Source organism: Streptopelia decaocto (genome assembly GCF_964273445.1).
Source record: "Streptopelia decaocto genome assembly, chromosome: 1".
In the NCBI taxonomy this organism is placed as follows: Eukaryota; Metazoa; Chordata; class Aves; order Columbiformes; family Columbidae; genus Streptopelia; species Streptopelia decaocto.
This window is the reverse complement of record NC_138663.1, coordinates 59968176-59984360: the sequence shown is the minus strand read 5'-3', so window position 1 is coordinate 59984360 and position 16185 is coordinate 59968176. Positions and strand designations below refer to the sequence as shown.

The following is a 16185-nucleotide window of genomic DNA, read 5'->3' as shown; positions in this document are numbered from 1 at the left end:
TACATTTCCCATGGGATCCTTGGGGGACCACATTCTGGGCTGACACTAGTTAGATGTTCTAATTTATCATCCAGAACAAAACAGTTATTGATCAGGTTTACCGAGGGTGCAGAAATTAGGGCAATGGTAAATGGAGAGGAGGAAGAGAGCAAGTCTTTTAACACAGAATTGTGATTACCTAAGTGACTTGTGATTCTGTGTGACTTGGGTGGCAGCCCAATTTCAGTATTTTTAGTAAAGGTGTGTGTATTGAGGAATAAATTCTAGGTGATGCTTACCAAGTAGGGGACCCTCTTCTGTTGAGAGGAGGTCCGAAAAAGGTATGATCGGTTCCCCAGCTGACCTGGCTGCTCCCTGGGCCACGGTAGGGCTAATGCCACCCAAGCACAGATAAGGTGGAACATAGAGCCAGAAAGCTATTGGAGAGTGTCCAGAAGAGGGCCACAAAGTTGGTGAAGCGTTTGGAGGGGAAGGTGTATGAGAAGCGGCTAAAGTCACTTGGTTTGTTCAGCCTGGAGGAGACTGGGGGGAGACCTCATGGGGCTACAGCTCCCTCACAAGGGGAGGAGGAGGGACAGGGACTGATCTTGTCTCTCTGGCCACCAGTGACAGAACCTGAGGGAATGGCAGCAAGATGTTCCAAGGGAGTTTTAGCCTGGACATTAGGAAAAGGTTCTTCCCCCAGAGGGTGGTGGAGCACTGGAACAGGCTCCCCAGGGAGATGTCATGGCCCCAAGCCTGACAGTGTTCAAGAAGAGACTGGACAAGCCCTCAGACACATGGTGTGAACTGTGGGGTTGTCCTGTGCAGGGACAGGAGTTGGACTTGATGATCCTTACGGGTCCCTTCCAACTCAGGACATTCTGTTATTCTAGAAGGGAGGTTGTACTTGGTCATCATATGGATCCTGCCACAGCCTTTGCTGTGGTGCTGTGTCACAGAAGGGCACCCTGGTTTCAGCAAGTTGTGGTGTCATCTTTGAAATGTGTTCAGAAGAAAGCAAGCAAAGTGAAGAATTTCCTAGAAAGCATGCCACAGAATGGTGGAAAGTTAAGGGATGCCTTGATGACAACATGTAGGTTCCTGCAGGGAAAAGAGAGCTATGGCCATAAGGCGCTGACAAATGCACCACAAGATCCAGTGTCTGGAAGGTGAGGATAGTTCAATTCAGGTTAGCAAAAGAGTATATCTAGGGAGGAGAATTTGACATCAAATCAGTTTCCCAAGGTGGACTTCTTGCTCATGGCAAATTTAGAAAGAAGATTAGCTGTCTCTTTAAAAGATGAACTACAGCTTAATTGGGCTTTGTTTTAGGGAAGTCTTCTGGAAAGGATACTTTCCTTTTTTTTCTCTCTCCTGCTCTTTCTATCCCTCTCCTTTTTTGGGACCTTAGAAGTGTGAGAACAGAATTTGTTTCATATGGAAAGAAATTTAAGTCCCTGATTCTGTCTAGTTGTTTTGGTATCCATCTCCTTCAGAGTTGTACTGTCAGAGTGATCCTGTATTTTAGATACTTATTTTTCACCAGCTGCAGCATTACTAGAAATTTCACAGTGTGTTTGGCAGGCTGTCAGTGGCTGAACCCAAATTTTATTATTTTGCATGCTAATTATGATGTTGTTATTATCAATAAAGGCCAGATACATATCCAGGATTCTGGAGGCTCAGAAACTAAGCCTTGAAATACTGAGAGATTCCTTCATTCCTGTTTAATGCAGAAGGAAGCTAAGGAAAGGTGGCTTCGTATATTACTATCCCATGCTGTATAGCATGTCCATAATATTTGGAGGAAGAGTCTCAATCAATTTAAAATTTGTAGTCGATACAGCATCCTATTTGGTAGCAACTCCAGAAAATGTGTCTTTTGCAACTGCCACCTGGTTTGGTTCTCCTTTAAATGTACTCATTGGAAGTAAAATCACAGAAAGATCTTTCCTCATTGATTCCTTTTTCCTCTTGGATATGGAGTTGGCATGCTTGGCCCATCCACTCGGGTATGTGTGAGGCATGACTGCATTTCCTCGCTGTAGATAAAGTGCATCAGAAGGTTTTAACTGAACTCATTGAAACGATGGGAGCAATGGCAGGAGATAGAAGAAGGGAGTAGAACCACTGAAAGATAAGCAGGCACTGAAAGCTCATACATTCACCACTCTGAATGGTTTTCTTGTGTTTGGGGAATTTCTTCTTAGAGAAAGACAGACCCAGAGTGCTCAGTACATCACCCGAGGTTGGCTGTAAAGCTGGGCTCTATAATGGAAATACAGATTATGCTAATTGAGATCAAGTTTTATAGTGCTAATGTGTATTTTACTCTTCTGTGTGGTGAAGTGCAGCCTGGGTCTGAGGGAGCTGACAATGTCCTATTCATATGTAAAATGTTTTGAAGGATCTGTGGTTTGGAATGTTTCAAATCTGCCACATGAGGGGATTCTTACATCTGAAAGCAATATCATCTGTGTACAGCTCTTTGCTAACAGCCAGAGAAGAGTGTGTGAAAGCAGCTTCCCAGCATTCGCGTACGGATGTACAGATCCTGCTGGGAGAAGGCGGGAGCACTGGAGAGCTTCCATGGTCCGATGCCGTGCTCTGCAGACCCTAAACCTGCCCCAATCCCGGTCAGCTGAGGTGATAACCAGCTGTTGGAAAAGTAAAAGATATTGCAAAGCAGCAGATTGGGTCTCTGTGTTTTGGGATTACTTGGAGTTCAGAAGTATTAAACAGAGTAAACTCTGGGAATAAGACGGCAAAGCCCAGCTGTGTATTAATTATTAGTCCGGACGTTTTGCAACTCTCAGAACGAGGCCTTTACTGTCAGTGGTACTTTTTTTCCGTTTAATATCAGCATTTGGCCTTTGCATTGCCAAGGAAGTAGCATCCTTAATTTGTAAGGGCTCATCTGCTTATCCAACAAGCTGCAGTCATAATCCTCTTTGCCATAATGAGTGACTGCTCTGGAAGTGATTACTGCAGGATTTCATACTTTCTTTCCCGCTTATCAAATTGTTTAGTGATTCTCTTTTGTAAAGAAAATTATTGTTCAGAAATCACAGTAAAGTATCAGAAGGATGTGATCACACTAAAAATACCAGGGGCACTGCTGCAGAGGTGGTAAATCTTGATCCATCTGGGCTTGTCTCTAAGACAGAAATCACTTGCGGCAGTTGATTTCTGTCTGTGTCAGGTCAGGTGTGCATCTGTGTCTGTGCAATACTTCTGCCTGAAGTTCAAACGGAGACCAAAAGTTTGAGCCTTTCATTGCTCTGGGTTAAAATGACTGCTGCAGCTCTATTTTCCTTTCTGCTTGGCTTGTGAGAAGACATACTGTATGTTTGAGTATATCCATAGCAAATATGATTTTGTGTTTCATCTTCAATGCACATCTGTTGAAGAACAGCAAAGAAACAGTAGCTCAAATAGACTGCAGCTGCAGCAGCTGTCATTCTCATTTTGACCATGATTCAAGATAAATGCTTTTAAAATTACAGCTTTCTAAAGAAACCTTCATCCTTTAAAGGTTTTTCTCTCATTCCTTCTTTTTTTCCTTTTTTTCTTTCTCTTTGAGCAAGCTCATGCATCATGTTTGTTAAGTAGACTGGTACTGACAGTGTAATGAAAGTAGTCGGAAATACAGAAGAAGAAATGTAGTTTCTCACTATTTTATGACAATGCAAATGTAGGTTTTTTTTTTCCCCTGGACCTACATCTACACAGTTTTCATTTGAACTTGCATCAGAGAGATGGGATATAGCCAACTATCTACAGGTTTGAAGTCTAGGCTGATAAGAGGAACAGAGTAGAGCATTCAGCTCTTTGCTGTAAAGAAAACCCAGCAGCAGATGTGCCTGCTGATGTGGTTACAGTGAATATCTAGAAGTTGGAGGGAGGCATGTTTGGAAACCGGTAAGCTTCACTAGAATTTTTCCAAACTTCTGAGATTAGTGCAGTCTCGTTTTGCAGAACGCATGGCTAACTTCTACTCAAAAAGTAGAAAAAGTGTAATGTCCAGAAAGAGAGCTTTTCTTTGTATTTTGACAGACTGAATCCACAGTGTTCCTTCATGCAGATTCATAATACGAATGTTTGTTTGTCAAATACATATAGTTAAAGTTGGTCACAATTCCTTATTTTCTTACCTCCTTTGTAGAAATATGTGTTTGAGAGGAAAAAAAAATGCAAGAAAAAAAGGGAACAAAGAATTTGTTAAGTTGATGTGAATGATAAATTTTTTTAAAAGAGTTTTTTATTTACAAAGACTTAGAAATAGTTCTGGGAAAGAAGTAAACTGTTTTGATCAACATTTTGGGACATCTGGCTTTGCTGATGGATGGTGTAAACCAGGACATGCACAGAGATTAGCAGGCAGCTTGACGTGGTCAGCAATCCATCCAGAACTGACCTGTGAAATACTTTGGTACCCCCAAATCTTCATTTTGTGCCGGAGAAAACAAGGTTATCTCAGAAAAGTTTTGACCAAGTCTAATACGGTTTGTAGTTTGCACCCACAAAAACTTAGTGCATCAAAAGCAGTGTATGCCTGTGTGTGATAAACAAAACAGAGCTCTCCTCCTGTGAGAAGTAAAGCCTGTGGAAAAGTCTCTTGATTTAGGCCTGCGGGTAATTTCTTGAGACTTCTGAAGAAATTCCATATGGATTAACATTAAAAAAAAAAAATACTGGAAAAAAGTTGCTCATTGTTCATTAACAGGAAAGATGTTGTGCTAATTTATGCCACATGCAATGTCCGTAGGGTGGCCAAGGATCTAAGTCTCTGCATAATTTCACCCAAGGATATTAACTTCCCCACTGTGCCCAATTAAACCCATCCCCATGATAATCTGAGAACAAACAGGATAAAATACAAATTTATTTCTAGAAATCTGTCTAAAGCAAAAAGTAATTAAACATCCCTCTATTCTTTGCAAGACATTTACAACCTTCATAATTAGTGATTAGAGCTTAGAAACAAATGTTAAGATTCATTTCCTTGCCGTGCCAGGATTTATTTCATGTAACTTCAACCATCGACCCACCTAGGCTAGGTGGTTGGTGAGAGGAGGTGGGACACCTCCAGAGGCACGTGGGGTGACCCGTCTCTGCAGCTGCAGCTCTGTGAATTGTAGAAGCTTAAATGAGTCACTTAGAATAGACATCTCACTTCCGAAAATGATTTTGATCTGTAGCAGCTACTTTACTTTGTGGAAGTTTTTAACCTCTTTGCCTCTGTTTTTCTGATCCGTGAACTGAGGACTGTTACTTTGCTGGTCCTTGGTCCCATAACTGGTGACTTTGCTGCTTAACTCAGCTATAATTATTTCACTAAGATGTGACCTCTTCTTTGTTTTTCATCCTTCACTTTTTTGGTATCCATCTACAGTCTTATTTTAGTATGTCCCTCTGGTACATGAGTAGGAGTGGGAACATCAGGGGAGGGTAGGATGGACATGTTGAATCAATGAATCAGTATTGCTAACTAAAATCTAGCATCCCCGTTCCTTAAGTGAGGCTCTAAAACATCCAGATTTTGGGATTGTTTCTTTGCTGTGTATGTGCAGCACCCTCCTCAGTAGGGTCTCTGGTTTGTCTGTGATGCAGAGAGGTGTGACACAGGGTAAGGTGCTCTGGCCACAGGTTTTGGTTGTTTCTCATGCTGAGTAAAACCCTGTGTTTCTAGTCAGTATCTAGTATAAGGCAAAAAATCTGGCTCTTCGTTAATGTAGGGAATAAGAATTACTTCCTTCTCTGCATTTAAGACTTTGGCATGGTCATATACAATACCTAATCTGATTTTTACTTTCTAAAAATAGATCTCACAAGCTCCATCAAAGAAACCTGCAGTTTTGCCTTAAGAAAACAAAAGAGGCCAGACAAGAGTTTAGTCATAAATCCTTGTACCTGTGGTCTCCAGATGAAGGACTGATAAATTAGTCTAAAATCCTGAGCTGAAAGCAGCAAAGCACAAGGCCCCAGATGTCACAAGATGTTATCAATCCGTGGATCTTTGTGAACCGCTGCTGAAGGATTAGTGTTCATAAATCATTGCCAGGGGAGCTATGTAAAAGTCTCCGTACTCAGGCTCTGGAGCCACTGCTGGGTGACAGCATTTGCATTCACTCCTCATGCTCCCAGTTGCTGATTAAAAATTAACCCTTTCATACCATTCGGTGTCCTTAGCCTGATTAGTCTGTAGAAGGGAGCACAGGAATTTTAATGAAGTTTGAAATGAGGTAGTCTCTTTGTCACTGAGTTTCGGATTTTGTCTGCAGTTGGGAGTTGGCTGAACTCTTGCAGAGCAGCTTGTTGTCAATTATTATGGAAGGCTTGTTTTCCTGAAGCAGAACGGGCTTGTTACTAATGACAAGCTTCTTCAGCATTATTTTAACCAAGAGTCTGAAAGTTATGTGGACAGGGTGTTCCAAATTGCAAAAAAATCAGTCCAAGAGTCTCTGACGTGCTCTAGAAAAGGGCTGCTTCTGAGGGTCACTTACTTCAACTTTGCCCTGAGTATTTTCATGCTTCAAGAATCATAGAATCACAGAATGTCCTGAGTTGGAAGGGACCCGTAAGGATCATCAAGTCCAACTCCTGTCCTTGGATATGACAACCCCACAGTTCACACCATGTGTCTGAGGGCTTGTCCAGTCTCTTCTTGAACACTGTCAGGCTTGGGGCCATGACACCTCTCTGGGGAGCCTGTTCCAGTGCTCCACCACCCTCTGGGGGAAGAACCTTTTCCTAATTTCCAGCCTAAACCTCCCCTGGCACCTCTTCCTGCCATTCCCTCAGGTTCTGTCACTGGTCACTAGAGAGAAGAGATCAGTGCCTGCCCCTCCTCCTCCCCTTGTGAGGAAGCTGTAGCCGTCATGAGGTCTCCCTTCTATCTCCTCTTCCCTCGGCTGAACAAACCAAGTGACTTTAACTGCTCCTCATATAGTTTCCTCTCCAAACCCTTCACCAACTTTGAAGCCCTCTTCTGGACACTTTCCAATACCTTTATATCCTTTTTATCCTGTGGTGCCCAGAACTGCACACAGTGCTCCAGGTGGGGCCACACCAGTGCAGAGCAGAGCGGAACAATCACCTCCGCCCTCGCCCTCCCCCGGCTGGCAATTCTGTGCTTGATGCACCCAGGACACTGTGGGCTCATGTTCAACTTGCCATTGACCAGAACCTCCAGATCCCTCTCTGCAGAGCTGCTCTCCAGCATCTTGTCCCCCAGTCTGTATGTACAGCCAGGGTTGCCGTGTCCCAGGTGCAAAATTCAGCACTTGCCCTTGTTAAACTTCATGCGGTTGGTGATTGCCCAGTTCTCCAATTTGTCCAGATCCCTCTGCAGGGCACCTCTGTCCTCGAGAGTGTCGACAGCTCCTCCCAGTTTAGTGTCATTGGCAAACTTACTTATCATTCCCTCAAATCCTGAGACTAAGTTGTTTATGAAGACATTGAAGAGCACTGGCCCTAAGATGGATCTCTTTGGAACCCCACTGGTGACTGGTCGCCAGCCCAACATAGCCTCATTTACTAGACCCTTTGAGCCCAGCTCGTCAGCCAATTGCTCACCCACTGGATTGTGTGTTTACCAGCTGTATGATGGGCATCTTGTCCAGGAGGATACTGTGAGAGGCAGTATCAAAGGCTTTACTGAAATCCAAAAAGATCACACTGACAGGCTTGCCTTGGTCAACTAAGTGGGTAAGCTTTTCATAGAAAGAAATTAAGTTTGTTAAGCAGGACTTTACCCTCATGAACCTGTGCTGGCTGGGACCAGCAGCTGCATTGTTGTTCAGATGTTTTTCAATAACTCCCAGAAAGTGCTGCATGTGCAAAATACTGTCAAATTGAGCCTTGCTTTTTTTTGCCCTGAGCTCAGTTTGCCCTGAGCGTAATTGTTGCCAATACAGATGGAGCAGTAGTTTTATAATATCATTTGCAAGTATATGCTTATGATTGAGCTATGGATGTCTTAGTGTCTCTGAAAAGGTGTTTAGCATAGTATTTGAATGTGTATTTCAATGTTTCATGGTATGTATCCAATAGCAGTAATTTTCTGTGCTGCTGTGGGGTCATAGCAGAAGTCTATGTGAGAGTTTGGAAGACAAACCATGTCCAAATCTTTAGCTGAAGAGAATCTCTAAACTTTCAGTATGGGCATAATTAATTATTCTTACTTTGCTTTAAAAATTCAGGATGTTTGAAGGCAGTAGCTTGCTTAAACATAGCTAGAGATGCCGAAGATGTAATTGTTCTGATACTGCTATCTCACCTGGGCCAAGCGGTACTGATTTTTCTGTCTAGGTTGGATATAGGGGATGTTTAGGTGAATGTTCAGCCCGAACCTGGTTATTTAAGGTTGCTCTAGGAGAAAGGTACTGGGTTATGTACCTGTTCTTTGCTGGAAAGTATTAACCCTGGCCTGAAATTAGGGGCAGTTGAACAGCAGTGTTAGCTGGAAAGCAATGTACTTCAACCAAAAGAAGCAGGCAGAGTGCTGTCATTTTTCAGAAGTCAGTTCAAAAAGGAAGATAAATCAGACTGAAAAAGAAATATATTTAACTTGTCTCTAGCTTTTTTCTTTAAAACAAGAATGGGATCCCATCTTCAATGGGAGTCTCAACATACTGCTGCCAATGCATACTTTTTCCTCAGCGGGATGACTTGTATCCCAAATAGGTGGAATGAATTATGTATATCAGCTTTAAGCAATGCTGTATTAGGGAATTTTGTCTTTGTACTTTAGGACCAATGTAATGAAAAATTAAATATTAATATGTCCTCAGAACTCTTCTCAAATATTTGTAATATGAGACAATTAATTTAAGAGGCAGTGAACAGAGGTAAAGTTTTTACATTTGTTTTTTGTTATCTTGCAAGTAATTAGAATAGCCCAAGCAATGTAAATTGAGTATTACTGAGTAGGAAATACTTGCCAGATAGCAGCTGGGGAACTTTTATTCTACAGAAGTCTTGGAAATGGGAGCCTCTGACATTCACAGAATTGTAGGGTGGTAGTGAATATAGGCGGCTGCCGAATGCACACACCTGACATTTGAAATGTCACTTTGTCTCTGTAAGTCCAGCGGAGGAAGCGGCAATTATGTCTCTTCCAGCAGAGTCTTCTCTGTGACTTGATCCCGTGGAGGTTTGCGAGAAATTATTTTGTGTGCCTTTCTGACACTTTGTGAGAAGGTCACATTTTTGATTTTAAGTCTTCAGGAGACTTGGTTCCTATGATTTTCTCCCTGCTTTTTCTTCACTTTCAATAGTCCCAGTGTTCACATACCTTTTCAGGCCAGTAATCTCCCTAGAGAAGTGCCACTACGTCCCCTGATAGAAAAAGGCAGAAATTGTATTGATGTGGCTTCTTCTTTTTAGTATTTTCTCCTGACGTTGTTCATCCCGTGGGAATATCAGAGGTTTCCCATTCTGGGACAGGGTCTTTTTAGATTAACAAGTATATTATAAACGTCTTCTGCTAAACAGAGGTGACAACTTAAACCTGGTTCACATGTTTCCATGTGAATGACCTTCATTCTCAGAAATGTCACACATAAAAATAAAGGCTTTATACCATACCTGCCTGCCTGCATGTTCCCCCTCCCCACTGGTGCCTGTTATTCTAGGTGCTGTTGTCTTGCATTTTTAGCTAAATGCAAGTTGGAGGTGACACCCCCTCTCGTAGGTGCCAAGATCTAGTGGGTGCTTTGCCATATGCATTTACTGTGTCACTTGTAACCCTGCCTTTGCCATCATGGGTTCAGCACCCAGGTGACCTGAGTGGAGATGCTTGTAAACACATCGATGTTTGGACCATGGCAGGAGGTTCGGAGGATATCTGGCCTGGATGATGACCTGCAAGCATTTGGTAGGCTCCCAAAGCATACCTTTCCAAACCGTGTTTTTAATTTGAGGGATCTACATTTTAATTCATAGCCATCTAATGGATCAAGACTGCGGCAAAGCCTCTTGACTCTTTTTTTTTTCTGCACAGACACTGGAAGAAGGTTTGATTGATGAGTGTTGTGTTCTCATGCTCAGTGCACTTTAATTCACAGGTCAAATTCCTGCTCTTGGTGCTAGCAGATGTAAATAAGGTTTTCTAGAAGTTGTGCATGGATGCTCCTGTTCTGAACTAATTTAAGGACTGCACATGTAGTCTTGTTCTCCCTGTGTGTATATACACAGTGTTACGTTGATAAGCTTCCATTCAGTAGGGCTGTTTATCTCTCTTGAGAAACGGAAATTTGGTGCCTAGTAACATGCTCTCCGGACTTGCTATTAAATTAATGAAAAGTGATTCCACAGATTTTAGCAAGATGGGCTAAGACTGCATTTTGGACAAGTCATTCATAGAGTTGGAAGAAAGTTCTTGTCCTTACAGCTCTTGTATTTAAGTAACTAACTAGCAATTCGTTCAGTTGCTCACAGTTAAATTCAGGGGACTGCTGAATTTGCTGAAGTTGCAATATTAATACTACTCTTTTGTCATTAAAGGCATTAAATGCTGCTGTCAGCTGCTTCACACAGTGTGCATGAATGTGATCTTTTAATCAGTTCTTGGAGCCATGCATATGCAATACTTATCATTAGATTATAATTAACTGTAATTATGTATGGAGATCAGCTCAAGCCATAAAATGTAAATTTACTATGTTAATAAGAAGATTCAGTGATTATAAAGGCCTTGATTTTTTTAAAATTTTCACTATCACAATAGTGTGACAGCGTCTTGGTGAAAGTGGTGTTAAAATTGGTATAGCTGCAGTTAACGTCCATATTATGGTTTTCTTACTGCAGATTGCTGTAGATGAGATTCAGGCCCCAAAGGTCGTGTCATTCACATAATGAATGAGACGGTAGAAAACAGGTTGCAGAAGCCCTGAGAGGTGAGTTTGTCCACAGACATGCCAGCAAGTGTTTTGAACTATATATAAACATTCCTTATAGTTATCCACCTAAGGACAATTTTGCAAAGGTGCGAGTAGGATTTCTGCTGAGGGAAGGGGAATATTCCCCTTTATTTCGATGCTGCAGTTAAATTCCAGGCACAAGTATTTTCCAGGTGTGCAGAGAGGTGCTGCTACAGCTGCGTCAGGGCGTGCTGTTCCTGACACCGATAAACAGCGAACCAAGTGCTGTGTTGCTATGCTAACTCCACAGTCTTCTTCTAAAGGCTTTATTGAAAAAAACAAACCAATTAAGTAATACTGGGAATCATAAAAAAAGATTTAATGCTTTTTGTGACTGAGGTTCTACATTAGCATTTAGCATTTGCTGGGGAGACAGTTGCTTTTTCTTGTTTGTTTACATTTGGGAATCAAGCCTTGCACGTTGTGCAAATAATTTAATCTTTATGGCTGTTAGTGCTGCATATAAAGTGTTGCTGTGTTGATACCTGCTAGCTAAGTGAAGCAGGAAGGGATACATTTATGCATGTTACTGTTTACTGTATTTAATGGAAATGAAAAGTGAAGTAATAAACGAGGGAACACCACACTAGAATTATTCTCTTGATTTTGGAACAAAGCATCAGTGTTTCAGGATCCTGGTTAATCGCAGTGTAATGACCTGGGCACACTGAAATGTTCCTGTCTCACTTTCCCCCTGCTCTGGTGTTTTAAATGGAAACAATGTGGTTTGCTGTTGACTTGGAAGGCTCCATTTTGGAAAGATTTCTGGTAAGGGTGAGTGCCCTACAAAACAATTTTCGAAGCATCCCTGGACCCAGTTCCTGGTACAAGAGTATGGAGGGGGATGCCAGATGGGGACAGGGTGGACAGGAGCTTTGTAGTTAGAACAACAGCTGGATGCCTCACACCCTCACTTTTGTGTTTTCTTCCTAAAACCACTTCCAGACACTGGAAGCTGACATTACTCATGCAAAACCTTTTTAAAATTTTAAATGTTTTAAACACTTGCTAAGTTAACTTTTCAAAAGGTACATTAGCACAAAACCAAAGAAATCTCAATACTTGACTGCATGGCTAAAATACTTGGAAGTTAATCAATCAGGTTTTTAAACATCTAAATTAAAATTAGAGCCTCTAATAACATTACTATCCTAGTTGTGAAGAAAATCAAAACTTAGCCAGTTTGTTTACTAAGCATGTATGTGAAGTGACCGGTATATATATGAAGTGACTGGAGGAATCTGTTATGTTTCCAGATTAGAACTGTATACAGTTTTCTGTGGTTCATACTATTTGATGCATCAATTATGACTGCGTGTCTATTAAAACATTACTTGACTGTATTCTCCGACTCTTGGCTTGAAGCCAGCAATATCGTGTCTGCAAGTGGTACAGCTCAGAACTGCTGCTATAGGACACTTCAATGGTTTCTGGTTACAAATCGTGGTACAAGCATGCCTGACTCTGCATAATGCCTTTGGATTCCCAGCAGGAACAACTGTTCTTCCCTTTTTGTTGTGTCTTAATTAAACCTTGACAAGACAAACCTCCCCTCTCTGCAGTGCCTGATGTGGGCATCTGATGGGCATCCTGCGTTCAGTTTTGGGCCCCTCAGTACAAGAAAGACATTGAGGTGCTAGAGAGAGTTCAGAGGAGGGTGACAAGGCTGGTGAGGGGCCTGGAGCACAAGTCTGATGAGGAGCGGCTGAGGGAACTGGGGCTGTTTAGCCTGGAGCAAAGGAGGCTGAGGGGAGACCTTATCGCTGTCTGCAACTACCTGAAAGGAGGTTGTAGCATGGGGTGTGTTGGTCTCTTCTCCCAAGTAGCAAGTGATAGGATGAGAGGAAATGGCCTCAAGTTGCACCAGGGGAGGTTTAGATTGGATATTAGGAAAAAATTCTTCACAGAAATGGTTGTAAAGCACTGGAACAGGCTGCCCAGGGAAGAGGTGGAGTCACCATTCCCGGAGGTGTTTAAAAGGCTTTTAGACAAGGTTCTTAGGGACATGGTTTAGTGCTAGAGTTAGGTTATGGTTGGACTTGATGATCCTGAGGGTCTCTTACAACCGAAGTGATTCTATGATTGTCTGATAACAAGTGGAGCAAGCTGGGGCAGAGGAATGTTTGCAGAGGGGGATGTGGGCCATGTGATATTAGAAGCACAGGCATGATCTTGTTTTCCTCATGACTATAGATTGTGATCAGAGCCAAATGGCTTCTTATGTAGACGTTTAAGACAGCAAAGGTCTGAGTTGAAACTGATGATCTCTGTGCCTGCTGGCGCTGAGATCAAGGTCTTGCCTGGAAATGCTTTATCATCCAAAATGCTCCTCAGTCAGATCTTTGACAAAGCCTTTGGTTTGAAAACCTGCTGGTCTCTGACTGGCACAACGCAGTGTATGTTGGTTTTCAGATCAGGCAAATATTCAGCTGCAACATTTAGAGCAAAATACAGTTTGCAGCAAGAAGTGCAGCAGTGATTGTACATGCATTGTGTGCTGCTGAGTGTCTGTTCTAGGAGAAACCAGAGAGTTAGGCCAAAAGCTTTGGAATAAGATGTTTTAATATTAGGTTCCTGTGTACTTCTGTGTTTAGGTGGAGAGAGACCCAAATGCTGCCTCTCAGATACGCTGCTTATAAAAATCCGTCCAACTCCTCCCTGATGCTCAGAGAAGCAGGTACCTAGTACTGCTGATAACTGGGTCACTTTGGTCGCTGTACTTGAATCTTTGTGCACCCAAGCTGGAAGTTGTTGGATAACAGCTTTTTTAAGAGTGCAACCAGAGAGGGTTTTTTTGTTTGTTTTGTTTTGGGTTTTGTTTTTGGTTGGTTGTTTGGGTTTGGTTTGGTGTTTTTTTTTGTTTGTTTGTTTGTTTTGTTTTTAACTTCCACAATAGATAAAGCATTTAGCTCTTGGAAAATTTCTAGGAAAAATAAAACTATGAATTAAGACACAACACTGTCTAGAATCTCCTGATCTGTCAGAAAATCTTTTATTGCTGTAGGTATTGCAATATGTTACCGCTAACCAGTGTTACTAACCTGTATTAATTATTTCAATTTCCCCTTGCAGTAATGCGTAGAAATCCGTTTGGGATGGACATTTGCTGCCGGAAAGGATCCAGAAGCCCACTCCAGGAACTGTATAATCCCACCCAGGTGAGTGTCTTGTGGCAATGATCAAACTTCCCAGTCCAGTGTACAAATACAGTCTGTCCTGAAGGTATTTTGGTCTGGTTTTCCTCATTTATATGCAGTAGCTGCCTTCAGCTTGGAGAACTGATCCTGGGACCTGTAGAGTTTAGCCATAAAGTTCTATAGTTTGAGCTGAGGGCCAGATTTTTAAAGGTTTTCAGTCATCTAATGATGTGGACTCCTCTAAAATTTTTTCTTAGGTGCCTAAAAGCCGTAAAAGGGTGCCTTTTAGACCTAGCTAGGAGCCAAGGCATCATAATTTAAGTGTCAATGGATGAACACACAGTGGCAAGGTGGGATGAGGGAATGCGACATGATGTACATGAAACAAGGAGTGTGGTAAGGCTGTAAACTGCAGTAAATAAAAATACCTGAATATCATTTATATGCTTTTGAGGTAGCCAACTGCCCTTCCTGTCCTGTTTCATGACTTGTCTAGACAAACACAATAGCTCGTACTCTTCCTTGCACCGTGTGCTATTTAACACCTGACGGTCTTGATGGGAGTTTAGGATAATCTCAGCCAGAATTCTTTTTGTGATAAGCTGTGCAGGTAAGCTACCTGAAATTCGTGCTCCCATTCACTCCTCAGGATCAATTTATTCCCTACGCATGGGCTGAATCTGAATTGGCACATTCAGGAGCTGCATTTCCTGTTGGCAGCCGAGAGGAAGTGCTGCCATTGAGAGAAAATGCCAGCTGACTATTAAACGTATTTATTAAGGTTTAACAACTGCCTATTATATATTTATCCATCAATGAATACATTGAGTTTACTAAATTGGCTATTAAGGGTAGTGACTATCCCAATAAATCTAACTTGTTAGATTTAACAAGGCAGTGAATGTTTAAATACTATTTGATTGTGAAGAGACTCACTATATAGTGTGCAAAATGAAGTCTAAGTGATTTAAAGTATTTATATGAAGAATTGACAACAACCCAAAGATATGGGATATCTGTTATGTAAGTGCAGTAAAGCTCCATTTGCTCAATAGTGTTGTTTTTATGAATATAGGCTGACTTTCTAATTCAATTTGAATTCTGTGCATGGCTGGGAACATGAGTTTATCATACTAATATACTGGTCTTTATTGGCCATTATGGGAGTTAGCATTGTGTAAATGGAAAGTTCATGTAAAAGCCCTGAAGAGGAACAATCCAGTGCTACAGAGGAAAAGTATTAGCCTTTGGAGGTTAGATTTGAAGACCCTCTGCAGATGCTCAAGAAAGGTGGGTAAGGGAAAAGGGGCTGGCTAATTATTCTCTCTGGGCTCTGCTATGTGTCAGCCAAAACCTCTTCACCCTTTAACATCATTAAAGGCCACCCCATACAAAAGGAACATACCTATCCATGGAAGAGTACCAGAGCCCTTGCAAGCTTTGCCAACTGAAAAGGTTTCCCGAGCTCTGTGAAGCAGGGGATGCAGCTGGCATCTCCTCCACTGCTGCTTCTTCCCTTCTGCGTGTCCTGACCAAGCAAACCATTAGTGTCCCTTTCTGGGCTCACCGACGAACCAGCGAGAAAAGTCAATGTTTGAGGAAGCGCAGCAGTTCTTGCAGCCAATGTTGTACTAAGCAGATGACACTTTTTACGCCGAAGTGTTTCTAACAGCTTGGTGACAGCCGTTCTTACCAAGTTTTTAGTTTTTCTTGTTTTTTGTTGTTCTTGATAATTGTTTGCTTTTTGAATGGGGCTTGGCATGCTGCACTCAGTCCCAGAGGGACTGGCATTGTCAGGCAAGCAAGTGCATGCATTTTTGGAAAACAGTAACAAGAAAAGGCAGTGAGTAGAGGCTGTCATAGAAGACGACTGGAGATGACTCCTAGAATATCGCTTCAAGTATGTGGGTCATCTTTCTTTTTCCATTTTTGCCCAAACATATGTCCATTTCACCTTTCTTAAGGTGGCAGATAAGACACTGGTCTATATTTTGGAAGTAGGGTGCTTGCTCCTCAAGAATTCACTAGCAGTTGTGAGGGTGGAAGGACAGAGACTGGTCCCCCCATCTTTCTCCACGGTTCCTTGCTGAAGCACTTGTGATCAGCCATTTGTACAGTCAGCTCAGAACTCAACATACAGT

General features: G+C 42.0%; 1 protein-coding gene across 2 annotated transcripts in view; it reads left to right on the top strand.

The window, feature by feature from the left end:
• The window catches only part of CHST11 (carbohydrate sulfotransferase 11), a 179686-nt gene that overhangs the window by 64992 nt on the left and 98509 nt on the right, over window positions 1-16185 (top strand). For both annotated transcript variants that reach the window (XM_082059514.1, XM_082059513.1), the window contains exon 2: window positions 13980-14065. In XM_082059514.1, the coding sequence (XP_081915640.1) occupies window positions 13980-14065 (86 nt within the window). The remainder of the gene's footprint in view (window positions 1-13979; window positions 14066-16185) is intronic.